We start from the raw sequence: 25,353 nt of genomic DNA, 5'->3' as shown, positions 1-25,353 counted from the left end.
TATGTTTATTAATAAAAATGCAAGTGGTGCTCATGTAAATGCTCTAAATGTCATTTGGAAGTAAATAAGATTTATTATATTGAACTATAACACAATAAAATTCATAAATATTGTCCAAATGAGTTTATAAAGCTTCCTTTTGAATTACATGTTAAAAATCAAGATATGAAAGTGTGGTTTGAGGTATGCATCTATGTAAAAGAAAAAGATTCATGAAACAGAAGTTTGATTAAAGGAGATGAGATGGTTATTTAAAGGTATCCAAAAGTTCCTAATTACATGAGATGGATGTATTGAAAGCAGTTTAGAAGACTGAACATTTAGTTAAATGAAGTACTTCATGCGATCTTTGCTTAATCTCAGCGTAGACAGTTGTTTTATAGGGTTGTCATAGAGCTGAATCCAAATTCATGCAGATGGCCAGTTTATATTGGCTCAGTAAGTGATTACGGAGTGTTTCACACACAGCCATGATTTCCACATTTTCTTTGTGTGCAAAAGAGTGTGAAATTGTGGTGTTGCTTATAGTGGAGGGAGAAAGGGGGAATTTTTACAGTCATTTTAAAGTAGCAGCCCAAACTAAGTAGAGGCTAAGATATGTTCATGTACAGTGTGGGAAAGCATCCTTTTAGAAAAAAAAAATATTTACATTTTCTGCTGGAATCAGTCAGCATATCCTGGGAATGGATTGGGAGTGTTTTAGGGAGCATGGTCTGGATTGTTGTACACTCAGTCTCACTCACTCTCATTTGTTAGCTTGCTGCATTTTTGTTTTCCCCTGAAGAATGATACACTAATTGGAAAGGTGCTGATGTTTTTTGGGGAGAATTACAGTTCGGTGCTGATGTACAATATGTGAACAAAACAAACTGAGTAGCAACTGTGGCCAAGTGTTTGCAACAAATGGAAATACCTTTATAGGCATATTATTGTTATTTCCACTTCTGTTCTTCACTCAGTTTGTGTGGAAGTGAGTGGTGTTGAAGAATGCCAATTTCAAGTGACACAGAAAGAAAGAACTTGCTTGAATATTGATTTCTGTAAGGTATATGCCAGTCACAATCAAGTTTTTTAATGTGCTTGCACAGTGGACATAAAATTCAGAGAGAAAAATTACCTAATCACCTGCTTTAGATTATGTTCAGTGGCTTTCAGTATGTTTGCCAAGAACTCTGCTAGTTTTCTGATTTAAAGTAATTTTGTGCTTCCTAAAACTTTTATGGAACAACCAACAAGAACTCAATTTGTAGGGTCCATTAAAGAGGTTTATTGAGTGAACTTTTAATAGAGATTGGAAACATTTTGAAACAATATAATGGCTCAAGTTAATAGATTTGATTATACTTATTAATTAACTATTCTTTAATTATCTAAAAGTAGCCAGTAAAACATAACCTCCAGTGCAATTATTTTCATTATTAATGTAATTTTCACAGAATCCCGTAACATTACTCACTGTGCCCTTCTTAAGTGGAAGAGATCTTATTCTATTGACTTTAAAGTGAGGCACAGAGAAAATATGCCTTTGCTTAGCGTCATCTGCAGTGATGCTTAAATCATGATATTTCAAAGGCTGATCAGAGGCTAAGAATGCATCTCACCCTTGCTGTTATACCATGAACCGGCAACTTGCCAGATTCCACAAGTTGAGACCCCAAAATCTCAGCTTCTTACTTAAATCTTAGGAATGCATGATACGCAGAATACAACTTGGAACCCCTTCAAGTGCCATATTAACTCACTGCTAGTAGCAGGATCCAACAAACAAGGAAAATAGAAAGTAGACTCCATGAAAATTTAGAAAAATAAGATAATACTTGTTTTATAGACTTACTAAAAACCAAAACCACAAAAAACCCCAAACAAACCAACTAAACAAAATAAAACAAAAACACAACCCAAGCTTTGTTTAAAAAATAAAGAAGAAAAAGAAAAGGCTTACGCATAGTCCACCGTTATGATTAGAGGAAATGTATTGGCAGCTTGAATTCAGTTCCCACTGAATGAATGCAATTTTTTTTCCATGATTTCTGTGAGCATTTGACAAGACCTGTGGCTACTACTAGGGTTTTAAAATATGTTTGTAATGTTCCACTGTGGAACAGTTTTTAAGATGGATTGCTATAATCAGGGTCTAGCACAAAATGTCTCAAAAATGTTCCAGAAGGACCCAGTCTGAATCTCGGCAATGAAACCCCGTTATACTCTGAATAGGAAGGAAGGCGTTTTGTCCTACAGCACATTATATAAAAGTCAATACTCCAAAAGGAAGAATGAAGGAGGCATAAGCACCCATCCGATGACATATTACTATCTAAGTGATGTAAAAACTGTGCCATCTTACTTCTAAAGAAATGCTATTAAAAGGAGAATATTAAATTACATATACATCATATTTTAATTTAGCAATGTCTGTTGTGGGAAAACATATTTATTCTTTTTTTCTTTTTGAGAAAGACTAGAAAGACTTTCAGTGATCTCCACCGAATACAGCAGAGGCATTACCAGGTGTTTTAATGAAAATCTAAAAATTAGACTACAAAGATAAGACAAAATAGCAAAAAGTTCCACTATGTATAGAAAACTTCAAAGGAAAACATAATTTTTACATGCAACTAAAACTTATAAAACTAGGTGTAAATTTGTAAATGGTAGCTTAATGGATGTTGACGAACTTACCTACAATACAAGGTAAATTCTGCATGGCAATATAACCCTCACACAAACATAAAAATACAGGGAGGCAATTTCAGCATGCTCTATGTGAAATTCCCAAATCTACAAAGATTAAATTCAATACAACTAATATTTATGCTCTCAGTTCCCTAGGAAATTATAAAGAGGAAACAATATAAAATTCAGGATGATTAGAATTATTGCTGTGATGTTATCTGCCCAGAAATACACTCTTAGTAAACATGGCACCTACTACTGAAGCATAACTCGGCTATAGTTTACTACCCTTAACGGCTGTCTAATTATTCAGGTACCGAGCAGGGAAATATATAAAGATCACATAATAAGTAGTCTTTTTGATTTATAAGGAGTTTCAAATCCAGATGAGCATATTTGGGCTGTTATGAATTACATCAGTGATTTCTACTCGGATCTCAGTGTCTAAACCAAAGGCAAAAGAGTTTGAAGCTCTGCACCTGCACCTGGATTAAGCACTTAAAATTTCAAAACAACTTGCTGGGGGATCATCTTTTACAGTAACTTTGTCAGGAATCACACTGACATCAGAGGAAACACCCAGCAGCTCTCCCTGAGTCCAACATTGGCTCAGGTGAAAACCTGTTTTGTCTGTACTGAGTATTGAATTTATAAGGACTACAAATTGTGTTTTATGAACTCTGCTGCAGAAAAGTGCAAATGATAACATTATGGAATGAATGAAAAACATACTGAAGGTGACACACACAGCTTGGTCACACTAATGTCATCTCATGATGTACTGGTGTCAGTATCTTTTACGCTAGATGAGGCACTCATCCAGGATCTCCTTGTTATTTATATGCAGTGTGCATAATGCCTTAAGATAAAATGGCTTTTCTTCCTAGCTAACCACTTTCATATAGAGGCTTATTAATTAGAAGAAATAACTGAAAACATTTTAAACCAGGCTGGTGTTGGAATTCACAGGAAAACACAGATATCTTTTCTTACCGTAGTTTTTTCCAGGCAGTGAAGCAGGTGGTGGTGCTGTGTTTCAAAGGAAGAGCCAGATTTGCTAACAAAGGCCTGTTCTTCTTCGTTGGAGGACTGTTGATACATAGAACTCTGTATTATTCTCATTTGTGAACAAGTGGGTTGTTATCCAAATATTTGATCAGAACTAATCTGGATTGTACACGGTAATATAACTGCAATGCTTCAGCTACACTGTATAACCCAAATTTTGCTTATTTGTGTTTTAATCAAAATATTTTCTTTCCTTACATTGCATCTCCTTTTAAATGTTTTCAGCTTAGGTCTTTTATGCATAGATGGAATAATACAATTTACAAATGCAATCAACATGTAAGCTTGGAATATTGGATCAATGCATGGTTAAAATTACCATAAATTTAAGTGACAGTAGACCTTTTTTTTTTTTTTTCCTGGGAATGTGCCTCATTTGAAGGAAATTAAACAGAGTTGTCCTCCTGGGATCATTTCATAGCACTAAAGAATTTGTGGTATTGCTGCTTACACAAAAATTCATGTCACTGATCCCAATCTGCTGAGTTTGGAAAACGTATAGCAGATGTTACTGACAGAGAATAAAGAATTAAGTAGAAAGCATTCCCTGTTTATTAACTGCTTTCATAATTATTCACTAGAAAGCAAAAGACTAAATAGGGAATGAAGTGGGATAATAGGGAAGATTACAGTTCAACTTTGGGATATTTGAAATCTGCATGGCAATTGAACTATTTGGTGTCTTTTTAGTTCAAAGATTTGAGTTCTTTCAAGCAGAAGAGGAAACAAGGGCTGTGACTGCTCATCTTTAATGCTAGACCGGACGGATGGACAGCCACTTCCTCTTCTTCTGACTATAGGTTAAAGCCCTTGGCATTTTAACACATATTGAACAGAAAGGGCATAGAGGAATGAAAGCCTTTCTGTATGCCCCAGGGAATTGCCTGAATACCAGAAAATGTCAGGGATTAAGAAGCTCTGTGTCTTCAGTCTTTCTCAGCTGGGTACAGCTCCAGGCAGCCAAGGGACTGTCTCCTGCAGCATGGGTTGCTGTGATTTCCAGTCCCAGATGCTGCCTGGTGCTCAGTCCTGGCTTCCTCAGCAGGTGTAAGCTGGGGGGGGAGGGGGGGGGGGTAGTGTTGTGTATGAAATTTCTTCAGATAACACTGTATTTCAATGCATTTGATATAATCACCAAGATTGTCCTTAGAGCAAAATAGGCACTTCCAGGAAAAGCTTTTCAATCTGCAGCATCTCTCTGTGCAAATAGCTCAGAGCTACCTCTTTCCCTCACTAAAAATGAAGCCTGGTTTTGTGGCCCAGGGTCTACCTGTCTAAAGTCAAATGAAATAAATCTAACCTACTTCCTAAGAGGCAAATGCTCTTTACTTTCTTAATGAGGTCTTCTAATTAAAAATGCAGGTTACATTTGAATCCAGCATGTCTATCTGGCCATTTCCATCGTCTTTTAATACCCTGCCATTTCATAAGCTTCCTTTTAACAATAGTAATTGTCCAATTTATCCTTCTTTAATCTACCTCCAACTATAACTGCCTAAAAGACCCAAGCTGACTTGCCCTGGTGATAAATAGAATAAGCCATTGCTGGGCTGTCATTAAGCTGTTATGCTGGAGCTGGAGGATATGGGAACATTACCTGCTGCAGCTGGTTACTCAGTAAGCCATTTCGTTTGCTCTGCATGTAGGCATTAGCACTCCCACTCTTTGCCGCACGAATTCGAGCAAGCCTAGCTTTCTGTGTAAACAGACAAAAGGAATAGTGTCACTTGTATTCATACCCGTTATCCTCTGTATCTAAAACCACTAATTGGAATCAGCTGCTTATGAATATCAATATCATAATGACGGAAAGGCTGTATTGCATCTGTCCTCCAGGTGGAGCAAAGCACGAGTGTCTTCCCATTAACAATGCAAATGACAGAAGGTTTATTGTTTGCATGCATCAGCTAATGAGCACAATGATTTTGGAGAAGGTATTGAACAGATCAACATGTAAGTGGCTCCTTTTCTTTGCATTGCTGCAACTGTGCCACTCCTTATGCCTTGTGGGTCAGGAACATGGGCATCCATCTCAGCTGCTCCTGCAGGGAAAATTTCTTTAAAGGTGAATATATTGTTCAAAAAACATAATATTGCAACTGCTGTGAGCTGGTTTCTCAGAACCTTCTGGTTTTTCAGAGTACAGAATGTGCTAGTGCTTTTTATGCTGTTTCCCAGCCAAGGTCCTAAATGCTTGTTAGCCCTTTTAAAAGTCTTTTTGCCTCTTCATGTCTGTTGGTATACTCTGACTTAATACTTGCCATCATTTATCATAATCTGATTTTTCAGACACTGCAGGGATCAAATTGCTGAGAGAGATTTGAGATTTCTCAGGTGAGCTTCATTGCTCATGAAGGTGACTTTCATTCCAAAGTGGAAGGTGGTTCATCAGAGAAAGACACTTAGCATCCATTTACTTCTGTACAAAAGCAAAAAACCAACATTAGGGGGAAATGAGGAAAAGACTCTTTCATCCAGTAATGTGGAAAACAGAGGCTTATATGGGATTTCTAGCATGGTGTTCTGATTCTGTAATTTTTGTGTCTGATTACACAGAGAGAGTCTGGGTTTTTCTTCATGGTTAAATTTCTGATTCTGAAAGCCAAATGCTGAGCAGCATTTGGAGTTGAATGGCTGCTGAAGCACAGAAAGAGATACAGTGAAGAACTTAAAAAACTGACTTTGATATATTAATAGGGATTTTCATATCTGATAATTACTCAGTTGATAGTTTCAGAAAATAGAGGAAACATCTTCCCAATTTCTGGGACATTAAACATCACCATGAAATGACTGAGAATCTCTCAGTAGAGAAGCAGCCAGGTCACTGCAGCACCAAATCTCTCTAGCATGATTAATAATTAACTGACTATAAGGAATAGCTCAACACCACGCTTCTTTGCACCCACAGCCTCAAACTCACAGATCTTCTCAACAGCAAGCCAAGAATTCATGACAGCTAACAGCAGACAATCTACAATCTGGCTGACGTTATATGTAATGTATTTATTAGCTTTTAACTGTTCTGAAAGAAAATAAGATAATGCTGTGCATGTGTGCATCACTAAGGCAAAAATCCCACATGAGAGGCTGTGGCCTGATTTTGGGATATATTGTGTATTTTAGAATAGCACATTGTTTTGTTGCCTTCCTCGGGGCACACAGCCTGTCTAGCAATGCAATAATTATGCTAGTGGTAAGGAGCCAAGTGCCCCAGTCACCTGCACAGCGCTTCTGCACAGGTCAGTTCCTGCTTTTCCCTTCCTCCTGTTAGTACTGGAAGGACATCTGCAGCTCCACACTCCAACACCCTGAGCAGGTCCCCAAGGCTGGACTGGAGGGTAAATATCCAGTCTTTCACTGAGCACCATGACTGACCAGCCCTGGGCAGCCTAACCATACTGCAGTGAGCCACCCGACATGCGATGCTCCAACCCTCAGGCTCACACAGGCTCCTTGGTGGCACATCCAGTGCTACCAATGTGAATAGGGCTGAGTCCTCAAGGCTACCAATTAAAAATCCCTTTGGGGAGGTAGAAAATAGGTCCTTTTCAAAATGGAGCTCTTGAGATACAACACCAGTGTGATGGGTGAAGGCAAAGGGAAGAGTTTTACCTATGCTGCAGAATATTCATGGGTTGGGATGTGTGCACTGGATTATGTACATAAATATATTAAAGGTCTTTCTTAGTACTACTGTTTAGCCCTAGAAGCTTGAGACACTTAGAGATGCCTTTGCAGGGCGCAACATGGAGTCCCATAAATAAGTGATTTCAGGCACAAAAGTTTTAGCTGTGATACTCTTCAGTGTGCTTTTCATACAGGGAGATTTATTAGACTTAATGAACATGCATTAGTTATGCTTTTCCTTTTAGTATGAATTTTCATTTTCTCTTGCAGTGATGAAGCAATAATTACGGTGCAGCACTAATTAATAAAGATATATAAAACATAACAGTTTGTCAGACTATCTTAATATATCAATGTGCTACAACACATACAATATGAAGGCTGTACTTCCCATGTGAAGTTTCCAAATAGCTTTGCAAGTATGAATTTATCACATCTTAAAAAGCTTTTGTGAGGTAAGTAGTAAGTAATAGCTTACATCTTTCTAGATGAGATCTGTTCATATGGCCTGAATTTACACCACTTACCAAAAAGAAGAAAATAAATCTATTACCAAGACAGGAACCAGATACTGTGGCTTCCATGTTTATACTTCAGCTTACAGAAAACTCTCCTGAAACTGGAGGTGTTTACAAATCTGTTTAAGTGATAAGATTTCTTTTCAGTGCTTCTGCCTGATTTATATCAGAGCCTGTAGCATGAGTAATCTAGTGACTCCCCACATTTCCTATCAGGGAATCAATAAAAGCTGATGTAAGGAACACGTTTATAAGGGCTGTGCGCTGGGGACTGAATTCCTATAAAGGACGCCAAAATGATGCGATTGCATCAGGAAAACTGTGATTACAGAAAAACTGTTTTTTCCTTTAGTCTGCAAACTGCTGTGAGATTTTCCCTGTTAGCCACTGAATGTGACTCTGATGTTGGTAATTTTTATGCTGTCCACGACAAAACCAATGTAGGTGAAATATGGTTCTTTTCCACCACAATAATCTTGTCTGAAATTTCATGAAGAAATTGATGATCAGATTTCTTTGTATTGACACTGAACTTTGCTTTTGAACGAATTGCTTTTTTTTTCCTAGCTTCAGATTTTACAACTTAGAGGTGGGTCCTTGTCTATGGTTGCACTTATAGAAACCTTACAAAAGGAATTCACTGTTATTTAACAACAGCTAGCTCTGTCAACTTTAGAAATATAAAAAAATAATTTCACAAGCTTTTAAAAAGTGCCAAATGTAGCCCTGTAGGGTATTTACAACATTCAGCTTTTAACACTCAAGATGCCCTCAGCTGTCCAGCTGTTTTAAGAGAGAGATCTTATCAGAAAGACTTTAAGGCAGGGCTTACTGCAGTACTGTAAATCATTTTTGGCAAGAGCGTGTCTTCAGTTTGCTCTACAAGAAGCCTAGGTAGCCTAGGTAATTTAGAACTTAGTTCCTGCTGTCACTCTTCTGCTTCTCTCTAGACTACCTAATTATCTTACTATCAAAATTCAAAAATTGCTAATTACTTACCTTATGATTATTTTTTTAATGATCTTGTAGAATTAAAAGATAAGAATTCATTCACAGTCATTCTGTGTGTACTGTGTTTTTGCTGGAACTAAGTTAATTTTCCTCATAGTAGCTGATATAGAATCAATCATAGAACAGCACAAGTTGGAAGGAACCGTGAAAGATCATCCGGTCTAACATTCTACGGGAAATGGAGCCTAGGTAATATTATCTAGCACCCCATCTAATCACATCTTGAAAACCTTCTGCAAGGGGGACTCTACCACTTCACTGGGGATGTTGTTTCAATGAATAATTGTTCTTATGTTCAGATGAAACCTCTCCTTGTGCAGCTCTTATCCTTTGCCCCTTGTCTTCTTCATGTGGCTCCTTGTGAGCAGAGAGTCCTCATCCTGTTTGCAGTCATCCTTTAAGTAATGGAACACTGTGCTGAAGTCTCCATTGAGCCCTCTTTTTTTTCAGGAAGACCTAGCTCCTTCCATTCTTCCTCATTTGGCAGGTTTGCCAGCCCTACGGAACTATGTTTTGGATTTGTGACTAGAACAGTATTGGTAACATTGTGTATTTATAGGATGTCAGCATGTAGCAAAGAAGTAAGCGCTGTTTATGTATGGAACTAAATAAGATTTGCATATTTGTTGAGTCATTCCTTGCTTTCACAACTTATTCATATTATCAAATTATTCAAATTTTTGACACTGTCCTGCATGACATCCTTGTCTCTAAATTGGAGTGTCATCAATGTGATAGGTGGACCACTCGGTGGATAAAGAACTGGCTGGATGGCCACACAAAGAGTTGTGGTCAACGGTTCAATGTCCGACTGGAGACCAGTAACGAGTGGTGTCCCTCAGGGACTGGTGTTGGGAGTGGTCTTCTTTAACATCTTTGTCGCTGACATGGACAATGGAATTGAGTGCGCCCTCAGCAAGGTTGCCGATGACACCAAGCTGTGTGGTTCTATTGATACGCTGGAGGCAAGGAATGCCATCCAGAGGGACCTTGACACACTTGTGAGGTGGGCTGATGCCAACCTCATGAAGTTTAACCATGCCAAGTGCAAGGTCCTACACCTGGGTCGGAGCAATCCCAGGCACAGCTACAGGTTGGGCAGAGAAAAGATTCAGAGCAGCCCTGCAGAGAAGGACTTGAGGGTGCTGGTGAATGAGAAAATGAACATGAGCCAGCTTCAGTGTGTGCTCGCAGCCCCTCTACTCTGCTCTTGTGAGACCTCACCTGGAGTATTGTGTGCAGTTCTGGTGTCCTCAACATAAAAAGGACATGGAACTGTTAGAACAAGTCCAGAGGAGGGCCACGAGGATGATCAGGGGACTGGAGCACCTCTTGTATGAAGACAGGCTGAGAAAATTGGGGTTGTTTAGCCTGGAGAAGAGAAGGCTGCATGGAGACCTCATAGCAGCCTTCCAGTATCTGAAGGGGGGCTACAGGGATGCTGGTGAGGGACTATTCATTAGGGACTGTAGTGATAGGACAAGGGGTAACAGGTTAAAACTTAAACAGCAGAGGTTTAGACTGGATATAAGGAAGAAATTCTTTACTGTTAGGGTGGTGAGGTACTGGAATGGGTTGCCCAGGGAAGCTGTGAATGCTCCATCCCTGGCGTTGTTGAATGCCAGGTTGAACAGAGCCTTGGGTGATATGGTTTAATGTGAGGTGTCCCTGCCCATGGCAGAGAGGTTGAAACTAGATGATGTTAAGGTCCTTTCCAACCCTAACTATTCTATGATTCTATGACTATTGTTCAGTAAACACAAGGTTTACATGCTTTTGTGCTGAATTCAAAAATCTTGGGTAAGTTGTTTTGTTAGTTATGTCTTGGCAACCCCACTGAGGTTAATGGCCTATTTATGTCATTTAAAGAAGTCACAATAGCTAGCAGGGTTCCCTATTACAGACACTCAGCTCCAGACATCCAGGTGCTGTTAAGCAGTTTTTGCAGTTTATTTGAGAGCTATTTATATTTATCTAGTAAGTAATTATTCATAAATTGACAGATAAATACATCATGCACAATCAATAAATAATAAAGCCAAGGACAGATTTTGTTAAGTGAAGATAGAAGACCATACTCACATGAAAGATTCAGGTTGAGTTTTATGTATTATGTCAAGGTTTGGAGCTGATGATAGTTATTTATGTTTCTGTTGTGGCACCATTTGTCACTCTTGGGATAAATTTCTTGGGTAAGTAAATTAAGGCTTCTTCAGTTATCAGATAATGAACAATAGTGGGCAGATGGACCCACACTTAGGACTTGCTGGTTAAGAGAATACAAGGCTCTTGCTTTCAAAATATGCAGAAAAATAGACGTGTGGAAAACAGAGAAGGCATCTAGGAAAGAATGCTTCATTCAGGGTAAGATGGACATTGTCATCATAAGAGCTGCAGCAGTACATAGGATAGAGCTTTACAGCCAAGCTGCCATTGGGCGGCCAGACACAGTTTCCAAGAGGAGCCCTGTGTTGCCAGTCATTCCAGTGAATATAGCACTCTGAGGGTCTAGCCATATCTTAACCCTTGATACCCATCAAATATGTAATAGGAAATTGTATCCAAGCTTACCTAAACTTCTTCTATCCTTTCCTTTACACATGGATCAGTCACAACACATCTGTCATTAACTTTGCCACCTGAAGGCACTGATGGGCAACCAAAATAACTTGGCCTCTTGAAATTGTCTACAGCTGAGAAAAGGTCCACAAACAGGATTTTTCAGAACTGTCTCAGTAGTGATAGATGTGCTTGAGGAAAAGTCACAGTAAGACTACAAGGCGTAATTAGTTCTGCCCTGAACTGCAACTGTCATGGTATGTCAGATCCTTAGACCTTAGTATTTGATAGAAGAAAATGTTCTGATAAGCACAGATGAATTTTCTTTGCTTTTTATTTTTACCTATTTTTTTTTGTTTGTGTTGATTGACAGTGAGTTCCCATAGTGCAGTGGAAGGTTGGTCTCTCCTGACAACCTATCAGCTCTATTACAAAGTGGGATTTAAAGCTAATAACAATATATTCCATGGTTAGAAGCAGGCTCTTCCTTTGAAATGTATTCAAAATGAGATGGTATATATACATTTCTTCTTCCATCTTCTCCTGAGCCTTAATGTACAGCATCTTTTTGCCAAAAAGAAACAAATGGAATCATCTAATCTTGAATGACTGTGCAGAACTCAGTAAATGCATATGCTGATGGTCACATGGCTCTTGAGCAAACCTAATATAAGTGACAAATTTTTCTTCTGCTGAAAATTGCCAGTGCTCCTGTACTAGATTTCAACTGCAGCAGAGAACTTGCTCTTGAGGTTCCTTAGAGATCAAACGTTTAAACCATTTCTGAAGACTATCTTGATTAAACTTTTTCATGAGATACTGATAAAGTAAGTTGCACAATTCAAATACACAACTCTCACAGTCAGATGGAAGCTATTGTAGCCAGCAGGAGGTACCACTGCCTGCAGGGGGTTCATGCTGTGCTCCATGAAACAGCCCCTTCTTTCATGCTTCTGTTCTTCAGCCTTAAAGAGTAAGAATAAGGTTTGTGCCTAAGGAAATACTTATTTCAGAAAGCTGCGAGAAGCTTCTACTGTATTGAATGAAGAAGGAATTTCAAACTTCAATAATGTGACCTTTTTGCTTGAATATTCTTATGCAATGCAATTGAACCTTTCTGTGACATGCAAGGTTATATTTCATAGCTGAATATTGCTAAATATGGACTACACAGTACCCATGAAGTGCCTTTTGTTGATTTTTTTTTCAGTCTCAGAGAGATATTCAGTTCAACATCTCAGTCATTTTAGACTGACAGAGATCAGCTTTGCAATAGGAGATATAAATGAGTGAGGAGATATAAATCAGTACTAAGTCAATCAGACCTCAAAGCCATTTTCTCTGAAGCAAGAAGGGCATCAACACAGTCAGAAATCTCTTATGCTTATTGTTGGCATTGTTCTGGAAAGCAGAGAGAAAACACTTGGCAGGACTGCCATTTATCATTTCATATTCCTGTTTGAAACATACAATGAGTTCACTGTTTAGCAAGGAGAAAAATCAGTTATTAACTTAAGCAGCTTCTATTCAGGAAGAGATTATGAGGAATAATAGCCAGTCTGCCAGTCTAATTATTGCAAGCAAGGTTTTTTTTCTAGTGTCCATCTCTTTCTCACCAGCAAGTGTAAAGTAGGCACAGAAGATTCTGTTTCTTGACATGCAGAGACATGTCTCTATAGGAAGTAAGGCTGGTTGTGTTTGCAGTTATTTTGAAGGCTCAGAACAGGCACATTTATTGCTGGGATCAAGCAGATATGTTACCCATGACTGGTGCAACGCTTGGAGGCACAATAATGAAGCATTGTGTTTTGGCTGATGTATACTGTTCTTTGTCTGCTGCCATTACATAAACAGAAGTGGAAAAATTCTTGGCAGAAACGACACAGTGTAGAAGTGACATGTCTGTATACCCTAGCTCTAAGAGAGTGGAATGCACAGCTAGAACTAGCATGTGGGACAAAATGGAATGCAAAAGGGTGAGTGGAATTAATAGGTAAAGTATGGTATTTGGTTCACTGAAGCAGCATATATTTGAAATCAGGTTTCTAGAAAGGTATGATATTTTTGTGCTACACCTGGTTTCTCTTATGGCTGTTTTCCTCATCTGACAGCATTCTTCCAAGGTGTGGCCATTAAAGGGTGCAATATTTTCAGCCTGAGACAATGACAGACTTGGCTATGTACCTTTGTTTCTCCTTAAGATATTCTGGGAATGGTTTGACTGTGTACATTTATTTCACTTCCTTTTCATGAAGAAAATAGTTAAAAAGGTGTCCAGAAAGAAGCAAATAATTCTGTATCTTTAAATCTGGTGCTTTTGTCTATATGAGGCAGATGAAGCCTGCAGCTGGCTGTGTTCCCCAGTTTATGTATGTAGTCTCCAGCAATGGCCTACCTGCACAACTCTGTGGGCAATGATCCTGCTCTTCTTGGATCTCTGGAGGTTCAGGACCCCTGAACAGAGGCCATGGGACCACAGAAAGCTCAAGTTGCCTGTGTTGCAACCAGTAGTCTCAATGGCCATCTGCAGAGGAGCAGAAGGTAATGCATCTCAGCTCCCTTATCAGAGCTTCAGGTGTCAGTGGAAGCTCTCTAAGATGCTTAGCATTGCAGGGTTGGGTGAAGTAGATTGGTATTAGTACACTAGCCACGATGTGGGGTGAAGGCGATTGCTCCAGCTTGGCTGCAGCTCTTCCAGTAAAAAGTTCTTCCTGGCTTCTGACCTTGCCCAGATGGGCCAGGGAGAGGAACTGTCATACTGTAGAACTAGTCGGTGTTTTAGTGATAGACTCAGCAAATCAAAGAAGCTGGAAAAAGAGACTTTTGCTTTCGGCTTTTTGTGACTAAGATTTTTTCTTCTGAAGCCTTTTAAGCAAAGTAGGTGCTGAGGAGACAAGTTCGTCAATAATCAGATTCCCCAGAGACTGAACCTGGGAATTAAATACATGGATTAGTAGAGCAGGCTGCTAAGAGAGACATTAGAAATCATTACTAGTTTTTTTTTTTTTTCTTTTTAGTTATTCTTTTTTTCTCAGAAGATGCTCATGGAAAGAGAGTCTGCGTGAGAAACACAGAAGGATCTTCAGTGGGTGGAACTGCAGCAATTGCCTGGAAATACTAGATCTAGTCTAACAAGTAGGATGAATTACCACAGCAGTAAATCTGTAAATTTTGACAGAAAAGATAAATGAACCATGTTGTGTGCTCTTTTTTCTTGTCTGATGTTGTTTTGCATCTAGGACATAGGCTAGGTGTGTGGCACATATATAGAAAAGTTATTTTGCTAAGAAATACTCACTTTGAGGATCCACAACATATAGAAAGTAATGTTATCAATTTTTCAATAACAGAAGTGAAAAAAATTAGGAGCTTACCTTTTGTGCCCTGCGCTTGTCTGCTCGTTGATTCTGGTGGTAGATACGGCTGAAGTTGGAGACAATTACAGGAACTGGCAAAGCAATGACCAAGACTCCACTCAGGGAGCATATTGAACCAAAAATCTTGCCAGCTATTGTCTTTGGCACCATGTCACCATATCTGGATCAGGGAAAAAAAAGCAAAATGTTTTTTAAATATTGAATTTCAAGATAATTAATTGCATAATAGATTTTCTTCTCTTGCAAATAATACTTGCTGCATTCCCAGTGTTGTGCATTTTGTCCATCAAACTGTGGGATCTATGTTTTACCTGATGTAGTCTTCCCAGGCTGCCTGGAGAGTGAGAGACCTTGCTAAGGAAGAAAAAAATAAATCGGTGTTGAATTTAAGTCTTTACTCTGTTTGTTGGAAGAACTCATCACTTTCCATTGGCAAGATCACAGGGACACTATTTGGTAAATCAGGTGCCAAGATGAATAATCTGTTGTCTCACTTAAGTTGATACAGTACTTTCATTTAGGAGGGTAGCACATTTTTTGGTACCGGTTGTCCAGGAGATTGTGGAATTTCTATTTTAGGAGATTTTCAGCACTTGGCTGGACAAAAGCACAGCTGATCTAACCTACTACTGTTGATAGGCTGTTTTTGAGTCGGGGACTGAACTAGCTGCCCCCTAGAAGTCTCATCTATGGTCTAGACAAAAGCAAACATGAAAAATTCAATGCACAAGCAAGCAACTAAATGAATTCTAACTGCAATTCCTGGCAGTGCTCAGAATTACTAGGGTTACTGCCTCTCTTTATGATGTTGTGTATTGTTTGGTCCAGCAAGTAAAAACATAGTGCTACTATGAAGTATGTGGAGGCAATCCAGTGACATCTTATTGTGAGATATCAGCTCATCGCACTCTGTAGCATGCCATATTCTGTAAGTATTTAATTACATACTATGAAATTTAATAAAGAGATAAATTACTGTCAAGTACCATTCAGATTTTTTCTTTGCTGAATTTTAAGTTATTATTAAACATTGAACATGGCATGTGTGTTTAATATGTTTGTGAGAAGTACATTCCCTATTACAAAGGATTTATAAACTGTTAACACAAGAAAAGATTAGAAATAAAACTGCAGGAGGAGCAGTGTTTAGAAAATGCTATGGAAAACAAAATCTGTCTGCTTAGCAGGAATTGGAAAAATAATAAAGATGAGGGCAGTCTTCAAGTCACATAGTCCAAATCCTGCACCTAATCACGAGGAGGGGATAAATGGATTGGTATATCAGATGATGGAGAGTCTGTATGGACTTAGAGAACACTTTCTAGCAATGAGTGCTCAGCATATGTCAGACAGATATGTATTGCTTTGTGGGTGAAGATGAATAGATTGAATTTTGTAAGATAAGAGTAAGGTGTTTAACATAAATATTCAAATAAGTTGTCATCCAGGCTGATATAATGTATATTATCAAGTCTTAGACTACTGACAAAGATCATCTTGTGTAAAATAAATGTTATTTGCTTTACAAAACATGATCAAGTATAAAACATTCACAGGAAAAAATACATTAATATTTCTACTAATACCCCCCCCAAACACACCTGCTCAGAATTTGAATGCTATATTTTCTAATTTTGTGACATGCAAGACTGAATAAAATACATCAAGTAATAGAATCCCTCTTCTAACTATTCATATAGCTGGTCTTAATGACAAGATGCATAAAACTGGAAAAATACAGGCAAGAGATTATGCTTTCCTTCTCATAAAGAATTTGCATCCCACATCACAGGCATTTTTGGTGCTTACCTTCCTAAAGCCAGAGCTGACTTTTAGCTGTCAGGAGTGATGCATGCCCACCTGTTCTTTTCTCTGAGCAGAGAAGTGAATAAATGACCTTTCAAGGTCCCTTTGACAAATGGGATCCCTGACACCTAACTAACTCCCATTTTTTTTCAGGCAAAGCAGTGAAGAGAATGATGGGCATGCGGCCAGGGTGGTGAGCTTGGGGGAGAAGCCCCAGGATCTAATCACTGACAATCATTGCTGATTTAGTATTTGCTATTGCTTTACATCAGCCTTTTAGATACAAGTATTTTCTTAAATTGAAGTGTGTCAGCAGAAAGCTATTTAAAAGGCACACACCTGGCACAACCAGATCTTGAAATTTAACAATTACACATGCACAACACTACTGGAACAGATCTCTAATTAGATTCCAGAATCTGTATTTAGATGCCTATCCTAGTTAGATGCCTTGAAATCCTATATTTGTGAACCTTCACAAGCTCATATAGTCACTGGTGGCTGCTGTGGACAAGGAGGCATTGCTGGCTCCAATTAATTTGGTCTGATGTTGCTCAGGGATATAGTTCATCCTGTTGATAATGTGACACTATAATTATATGAACCAAGTGCATACTGATACTTTAGGAGTGGTGACAGGAACTATTAGCTGATCCATCTCTAACATTTCAGTATTTATGTGTGGACCTACTCAAGGAGATGCCTTTTTACAGTGTTATGGAGTAAAATAAGAATATAAGGATTGTTTGATACATGAAGGTATTTTGCAGTGTTTTTCTTGCCTTCTGGGCAAAATGACAGGTAGATGGATATACTGCTTATTTTAAAATAACTTGCTTTTGATTATTTTTCTACTTCAGCTTGAATAATTTGTAATATGGTGACATTTTCCAAAGGTAATGTTGCTTGTCCACTGCTCAGTGTTAATAATATCTTTCACATCATTAATAACTCTTACATAACTAGTTTTTCTCCTGTTGATAAACACTGTGTTGGAGATGTTGAAATAAAATTATGGTCAGAAAAAAATACTTCCAAGAATTAGCTTTACAGCACAGGGCAAGAAATATACTTGCTTCTGGACAGTGACACAGATTTTAGTCTTGTGTTAGCATGCCCAGAATGGTTAATGGACTTCCTCCTACTGGATTAAACATTACCATTAGTTATACCTCGTGTATCACTGAATGCTACCGATGGAAGTGGATGACATAAAATGAAGAGAAACTTTCTTCTTTTACCCCCACCTGCAATGGCTTTATTCCTTATAAAGTCTAAATTAAGAAAGAATATAACTTCATGTTCAGATGGCAGGATAGTTTTGTGGTGCTTGTGTTTTAAAGTGGAAAAATTATAACTGATCTCTAAAACAAATCCAAAATTCCTCAGAAAGTTTGATTTCTTCAGTCATGGAGACACAACAAATATGGAGTCTTATTAAGCAATTTTCAGAGTCACTCTTCAAAAGGTAACAATTTCAAGGTTTTATCTAGTGCTACCCTGCTTGTTTCACTGCTCTTCAGACTGGAAACGTAAACATATTCTCCTTTACATGCTTTTTTCCCTAGTTGCAGTCTTTTCATAGTTTTGCATATAGTCTGTCTCACATATGTCTATTATTGTGGCCAAAGCTCAAGTCAGTCCTTGGGCATTTATGATTTGTACTGACAATCTGATTTTCTAACATCAAAAGTGTCATCCCAATATTGTATGCTCTGGATGGTTGAAGAAAAAGAGGTGTTATACTGATCCCTGTTATCAGTCAGGTGCATTCTATTTCTTTAGCCAAAAAGGGAAGGAAAAAGGCTATGACAAACTAGAAGTGCCAATCAAGTTTTATTAAATCACAAGTCAGAAACTATATGATCAAACTAATGCCTAGGTTCCTCTAGACATAGTCCAGATAGGTCAGACATGTGTTATTGCTTGCAGTGCATGGACATCTATCCACTCCCACAGTGACATCATTCAGGGATGACTGAATTTAAAGACGTGTATTTGTCTCACTTGTTTGTATTCAACTGGTGACGTATCACTTCTGCATATTTGACACCTTAATACAAGGTGAGAGAGGAAGCCAGTGAATTCCTTCATTTTGCAATTACTGGATCTTTCATAGTACTGTTGGAGTAACACGGGCATGATTTAGCACTTTACATTACAGATGTGGTAGCATGAAGTGAGTCTGAATCACACACAAAAGGCTGAGGTTTTGTAGGAGCTTGGGAAACATTAATATATTTTGGTTTACAAATGCCCATCTGTAATCTAAGCACTGCCACTGCAGAGTTTACCCATGGTCATCCACCTACGAAACTGATACTGTTTTTCTAACACATGTGTGGAATATATGTGATATTTCATACCCATAATTCAAGAAATCTCAGACAACAGAGGCTGTATTTGTGGCGTCATCAGCTATTTATGTTATTCCTGAGTCCAATAAAGGCTGGGTTTTGACAGCTCTAAGATCAAATATTTCATAAATCAAAGGTCTGAATTATTACTAAAACGAGTCATACTTTTTAGCTATTTTTCCTTGATGTGACCAGAGAAGGTCTTTTCTTTAAAATCTTCAGAAATGAGAGGGACAGTGTTGGATATTTAACTTCTGGTTGAACACAAGAGTAATTCTTTCTTCAAGATAAAAATACGTGTATTTTGGAGGACGAAATAAGCAATCACATAAATTGTAATTCAGCAATATTTTTGTGTGTGTTTGACACATCGGAAATTCGTATTTGGAAGAGCTTACTTTGGATAGAAACCTCCCCTCCCCCCACCAAGGTGACCTCTACACCAAAACTGTGAAATTGCAGAACATATATAGTAGAAATAAATCCAGGATGTGTATTCTTATAAAGATCAAATAGTTTAGTCTGATACTGATAGATACACTTAAGGAAAAAATTGTTTTAAAACCCAACCTGCCTTGCAATAACGTTTTCTGACATTAGAGGGCATAAACGCCATTAAAAATAAATGTAAATGCAAAAATATCTTAAAATGCATGTTACAAATACATGTGCCCTCTCCCACCTCCTTCGAATTAATTTACATTCTTTAAAAAAATATCACATTGATTGAGGTCTGTTGTCTGCTCCCATACATCTGCTGAAACGGAAAGCTAGTAACGTTTTTGTTTTCAAACATGTGAAACTTGACAGAAAATAATGGAGTTGTAAAATAAACAAAAAGCAATTAAAATTAACTTGCTAATATTTATTTGAAAGGAAATTGAATCTTTGACCAGAGAACAAAGGAAATGGCATGAAATCCATGGGAACAAAATCTTTTTTAGGAGCCAGCATGGAAAATCTTTTTATGCGTGGGTGACAAATCATATTTCCCATTGGATTTCACATGTCATCCAGGCAGAATTCAAGCTTCTTGCCCTGGAGTTGATTAATGGAATGGTTCCTTGTCTTTCCAGGACAAGGTCTACACTCCCATCCTCCAGCTGATTGCCTGCTCTGTGCAGAGTGAATGCTTTACCCACCTGGGTGGGATGAGGATGGATCTGCTGCCCTCCTGCCTTCTGCCTGAGCTAATGGCCTTTCCTGTAGAGGCAAAACCCCAAGAGGCTGCTTTGGTGAGGCTGTTAGTGAAGGTTATACAGCTCCTCATTGGCCCATGTGTTTAGGGAGCCAGCAACCCAATTGGGCATGTGCTCATGTGCCAGCACGGGGGAAAAGGCAAGAAAAGCAATTCCCAACCTCTCTGACACCAACAGTAATCATGATGAATTTGCAGCCCTACCTAGGTCTTAAAATAGCCTTATGATTTTGGAAAAGTAATTTCGAATAATACAAACTATTGCCATTAGTGTGAGATGTGAAACATTACATAGATAATTCCAAATTTTATTCCAGCCTGGGGAGACACTGCATAGACTGCAAAAAATCCTCCAGGTTGTTCTCACTGCTGTGAAGGTCCCTGTGTTGCAATAGCCCTCTCTTCTGCTCAGTAGTGATGGACATGCTCCCCTCTGGGGTCCACAGAAGTTCTTTCAAGCACCAGCCAGAATGACTATTCATGAATGATGAAAACCATGTCTGCTTCTCAAGAGTGGCAGCTCTCCCTGGACTTCCCATCCTGCAGTGCAAGAGAGTCAGAGAACTGCCCCTGGCTGAGTTACCAGCTTCTGAGATACAAAATTCCAATAAAATGCAGAGATTATTTTTTCCCCATGTGCACCAGAGCTTTCACCCAAGGAGATTAAACAGATTTATAGAGGTGTGCTTTACTATTTAGAGGTCAAAAAGAGAGAACTTTTGCGTGGAAAAGTTGATTCACTTGCTCAAGGAAACTCCTGGTTTCTTGCAGTCAGGACAGAGATCTAGATAACCAATTTCCTTCTGTTTTCATTTACCATAAAATATTATATCCCAAAAGGCAAAAAAATCTTTTTTTTGTCACCTCTCCCTCACTCCACAGGAAAAGGTAATATCCTAACTGTTCCTGAGCTGCTGCAAAGCACCACAGAAGTATAATGTCTGGGTCATGTTGTATAGGGGCTATTTAAGCTACCAGAGCTGTAACTCAGCAGACTCCTAACAGCTGCATTACAGTTACACAGACAAACTACCGAGGTAGCATTTTGTTTTGTTTTGTTTTTCTCCCAGATCTTAGCAGCAAAAATAAGCATGTTTGCTTTTATGAAAAATAGAATATTTCTGAATGGATCAGACACTTTATGCATAAGAGAAGCAACATGGCAGAAAAACTGTTCTTAATGCAATAGTTGCAAGCTGCCTTTCCTAGTGTTACCTAAATCAGGGGGGTTCTCACCATGCACTGGCCACCAATCACATTCATAGGTGAAAATGGGCCTTTTACAGAGTTTGCAGGCAAAGGAAGCTTCACGCAATCTTTCATGTGATAGCAAACTTTGTGGCAAGTGAGGTGCCCTCATCCTGCGTGGCCCTCACCAATACCTGTACCTTGAGAGTGAGACTGGTACAGTCACTGCTGAAGGTCCCTGCACATGTGTTCCCAACCCCCTTTTTGGCCTTTAAAAAATATGATGTAATGTCACAGCCCGTTATGGAGGACCTCAGAGTTGAGGCTTCCAGCACCATCTCCTGTGATGGAGGTGCTTACCTGCTGAGAGATCTGCCCTGTTTTGGGTGGGATTTTATGTTTAGTACAGTGGATGAAGGACTGTCTGTCAGCAATGAAAACCATCAGATGAACTGCCACACCCTCCACAAAGGAGGAGTGACTGGTAAAGTGCTACCTTTGTGTTAGCACGGATGTGTGAATAAACTGATCTCGATAAACTCCCTTTATGATAAGTCTAGCTCTAGGACTAAGCAGATACACTGTAAAGGAGCAAATATCAGTTAATGACTTTAACGTTGAGACCAGTTAAAAAATGACCATCAGTGAAGAATAAAGACTACCCATTTTGAGAGCAGAAAAAAAGTGTTATGCATAAAGCAATATTACAGACATGTCAAATTATATCTGACAGTTGCAAAATGGTGTCCTTGTCTAAGTAGGGTACTGTAAATTGTTATAAAGCTGTTCCCTAGAGCTTCCAAGCTGCTTGGTGACTAAATGTTGGCAAGTTGACACTAATTAGTCATTTATTTTAACATTACATCCAACAACAGATAATTTAAATTGCTACTGGTAATAAGCTTAAGTGGAATTTCTAAAGAACCATTTCAACTGTGTTGCCATAAGGATTCAACCTGTACATTCACAATTTGAAAAATATGTAAGTCGCTCTTTAGGATCTAATTCTATTTTTACAACACAACTGCATGCAAATGTGAAATGATCAAGGGCTAGACTTGGAAAAATGAGACAGAGGTAGGTAAAAATATCTTAATTTCTTGAAAGTTTTTAGCCCTTAGGAACACTATATTTAATTAACATAGAATTCGTTTATTACTTTGTTGTATTACATCAGAATTTCAAGTCTTTAAGATACCGTGGTGATAAGCAGAGACAAAATGCTTGGCTGGATAATAATTCATACGATGATTCAAATAATTACAGGAGGAATATACTTCTTAGTTCCTCAGAGACTTTGCATTTTCTGGGGCCTGATGTAGACACTCATTTTTTTCATTCTATTTTATGTGAAGCCAAAAGTAACTTAAAGGGACAGAAAAAGAGACAATTTGATCTTTGCTGCTGTAGTTCTGACTTACTTCCCTAAGAGAAAATGTCCTAAGGTCTCTGCTCCTAAAAATCAGTGACTTGTATTACTTAGTTAGTCAGGACCTCATTTTTCAACAGTTCCTTTTTTCAGTGCATGTCCCCACACACAAACAGATCTATAGGATGAACTCACCATCTCTTTCAGGGTTTACAAACAAACAAAAGCATACCAGTAATAGCCCAGACCAAAGATCCACCTAGCCTAGTATTCAGGTTAAAAAATTTAACATGAAGCAAACTGACAAATAGGGGAAATAGTAGGCTAAATACACATAATATCCCTGAATGCTCTTCCATCCTCCAGCTATTTATAAATAACTCAAGAAGTACTAGAACTGTAATTTCTTTGTAGTTAGTGATCCTTAGTGGATTGCACTTCCATGGGCTTTATTTTGTACCCTTAAATCCATGCAAATTTTTGGCATTCACAGCACTGTTTGGTAGTTCTGCAGTCAGTGTCCTTTTGACTGTTCTGGCTGTGGCTCCTTGCTTTGTATGGTGCCCTCAGGCAGGTCCTTGTATTCAATAAAGCAGCCAGTGCATGACCTCTAGCCACCTTCCTCCTGCTATTTGTGTCTTCATACCTATTTACTTTTACATTTTTTCTAGCCTGGCAATTCCTACTCTGTTCATACAGAGTCTATTCCCTAAATTTGATCACACCTTTTCCCTTTCCTGGATATTCTCCAATACTTTTATACTATTTACAGCAAAACAAGACCAGAACAGCACACAGTTTTCAAAGAAGAGGTATGGACAAGTTCAAAATAGCTTATTTTTCTGGTGCCAACTTGGAAGGTGAGCCATCATTATTCACAATGTTAAAATGTGATTCCTTGCAATTTCTCTGTAAAAATCTGTATTAGTGGGAACTGGCAAATTTTGCCTTACTTTCCAGATTTCTATCACTGTCAAAGGAAAAGGAGCTGCTAAGACTCCTTGCACAGCATGGGGTTTTTGATGACTGTCAGGACATAATCCTTACAAAATAATCGTTGAACTGGCATAGTTCACTAAGCACCTGCGCTAAGTAGAGGAAAAAAACCCACTCCTAGATTTGTACCAACAATTCAGGAAATGCATCTTTGTCCTGTGAATAAAAATTTTGAGGCTTTCTTCTTTCTTTATTTTCCTCCTTTGTTCTTTCAGAAAATGCGTTATTGGGAGAACTGGACTAAAAAGCAATACGAAGTTAAGAGACAGTGTTTTATATATCACAAGGAAATTAGGATATAGGAACTGGGATGAACGTACACCATCCCAAATGCTCAGCATTTTGAATAGATTGATACAAATATTATAAAGACTTTTCACCCATTACTACTTGAGACATTAACTGTGAGCAACAGGAACTTCAGGATATAAAAATCTCCGCCTTCAAAAGTACCACCATCTCTAGCCACTCTTCATATTAAAGGTTAGGGGTGAAAGATGGACTATACCTTCAATTGAGGGTCTGGCCATAGTGCCTAGTAAAGACTGAATAAAGAACCCATGGTATAGGTAGGAAATGAGAGCAATGTGAGATTTACTGATTACAGCAAGGCTGGCTGTAAAGAGAGTCCAGCTGCAAGCTCCATTGCTTCCCAGCAGGGTGGACCAGGGTTTGACACATCCTTCCTGGGAAATGATTCCAAAGGCAGATGCTAAATATCACTGATCTCCCACACCTGGCCTTGGTTTGTGGATGCTCTTTGTTGCTTCAGATGCCTCAGGAACATGTGGAAGATGTCAGAGTTGCACATTTCTGCATTCTAGGAACTCATTCTTTAGTAAAACTTTTCAATGTTGTGACTAAAATTAGGGTTGAGCTGTGAAGATCTAGAATCTAGGTGCAGATTCAAATGCACCTTTCTAAAGCCCAGGTGTATGTTCTGACATGCCACCTTGCTCCAGTGGAGGGGAGAATTTTCCTTTTAACAGTGTGATTAGGTAAGTTTTGTGTCCGGTTCTCACCTCAGAAATATTGCTGAAAACTTTATGTAATTATTTTCTCTTACAGATGTTCTTTTTGTTGCAATACTTGTGCTAAATAGCAGCAAAGTCAAAACAAACCATCGATTTGCTAATCCATTCCTAAATTTCTCCTGAGTATATATTAGCCATCAGGTCAAACTGCTCCAAGTATAAATCATATTAACACTAGAAAAGCGCTGTGGAAGTTTGTAAGGACAGCTGAGCCTTTATTTTGTGACAGCTACTGGGCACAGCATTGAGATCAGTGATCTGATTTCACTTGGGAATCAAATCCAGCTGCTCCCATGTTCAAGTAAAACTGACTGCCACAGGTTTTAGCCACTGCTGGCTTTAATGCTGTTCAGGACTCCAATAGGCAAATCAAGATCTAGGGCTGATTTCCAGCAAATCTGAACTCCTTGTTCTGCTTTTCTTCAGCAAAGTACTAACAAAGTCCCCAGTGTGCAGTGCAGGTTTGTCTTTTGGCACATCTTCCAACTTAAAAAATCCTGGTTTTCTTCCACATTATTTAGTCCCATTAGGTAACACTGGAGTTTAATATATGAAAATGCAGATAGTAA

General features: G+C 38.5%; 1 protein-coding gene across 1 annotated transcript in view; it reads right to left on the bottom strand.

The window, feature by feature from the left end:
• Positions 1-25,353, bottom strand: part of KCND2 (potassium voltage-gated channel subfamily D member 2) — a 285,532-nt gene that overhangs the window by 3,705 nt on the left and 256,474 nt on the right. The window contains exons 3-5 of the mRNA XM_005146077.2: positions 14,834-14,996; positions 5,339-5,437; positions 3,667-3,762 (exon numbers count right to left, since the gene is read on the bottom strand). Of these exons, the coding sequence (XP_005146134.1) occupies positions 3,667-3,762; positions 5,339-5,437; positions 14,834-14,996 (358 nt within the window). The remainder of the gene's footprint in view (positions 1-3,666; positions 3,763-5,338; positions 5,438-14,833; positions 14,997-25,353) is intronic.

This window comes from Melopsittacus undulatus, chromosome 5 (genome assembly GCF_012275295.1).
Source record: "Melopsittacus undulatus isolate bMelUnd1 chromosome 5, bMelUnd1.mat.Z, whole genome shotgun sequence".
Taxonomy (NCBI): Eukaryota; Metazoa; Chordata; class Aves; order Psittaciformes; family Psittaculidae; genus Melopsittacus; species Melopsittacus undulatus.
This window is presented reverse-complemented; position numbering and strand designations above follow the sequence as displayed.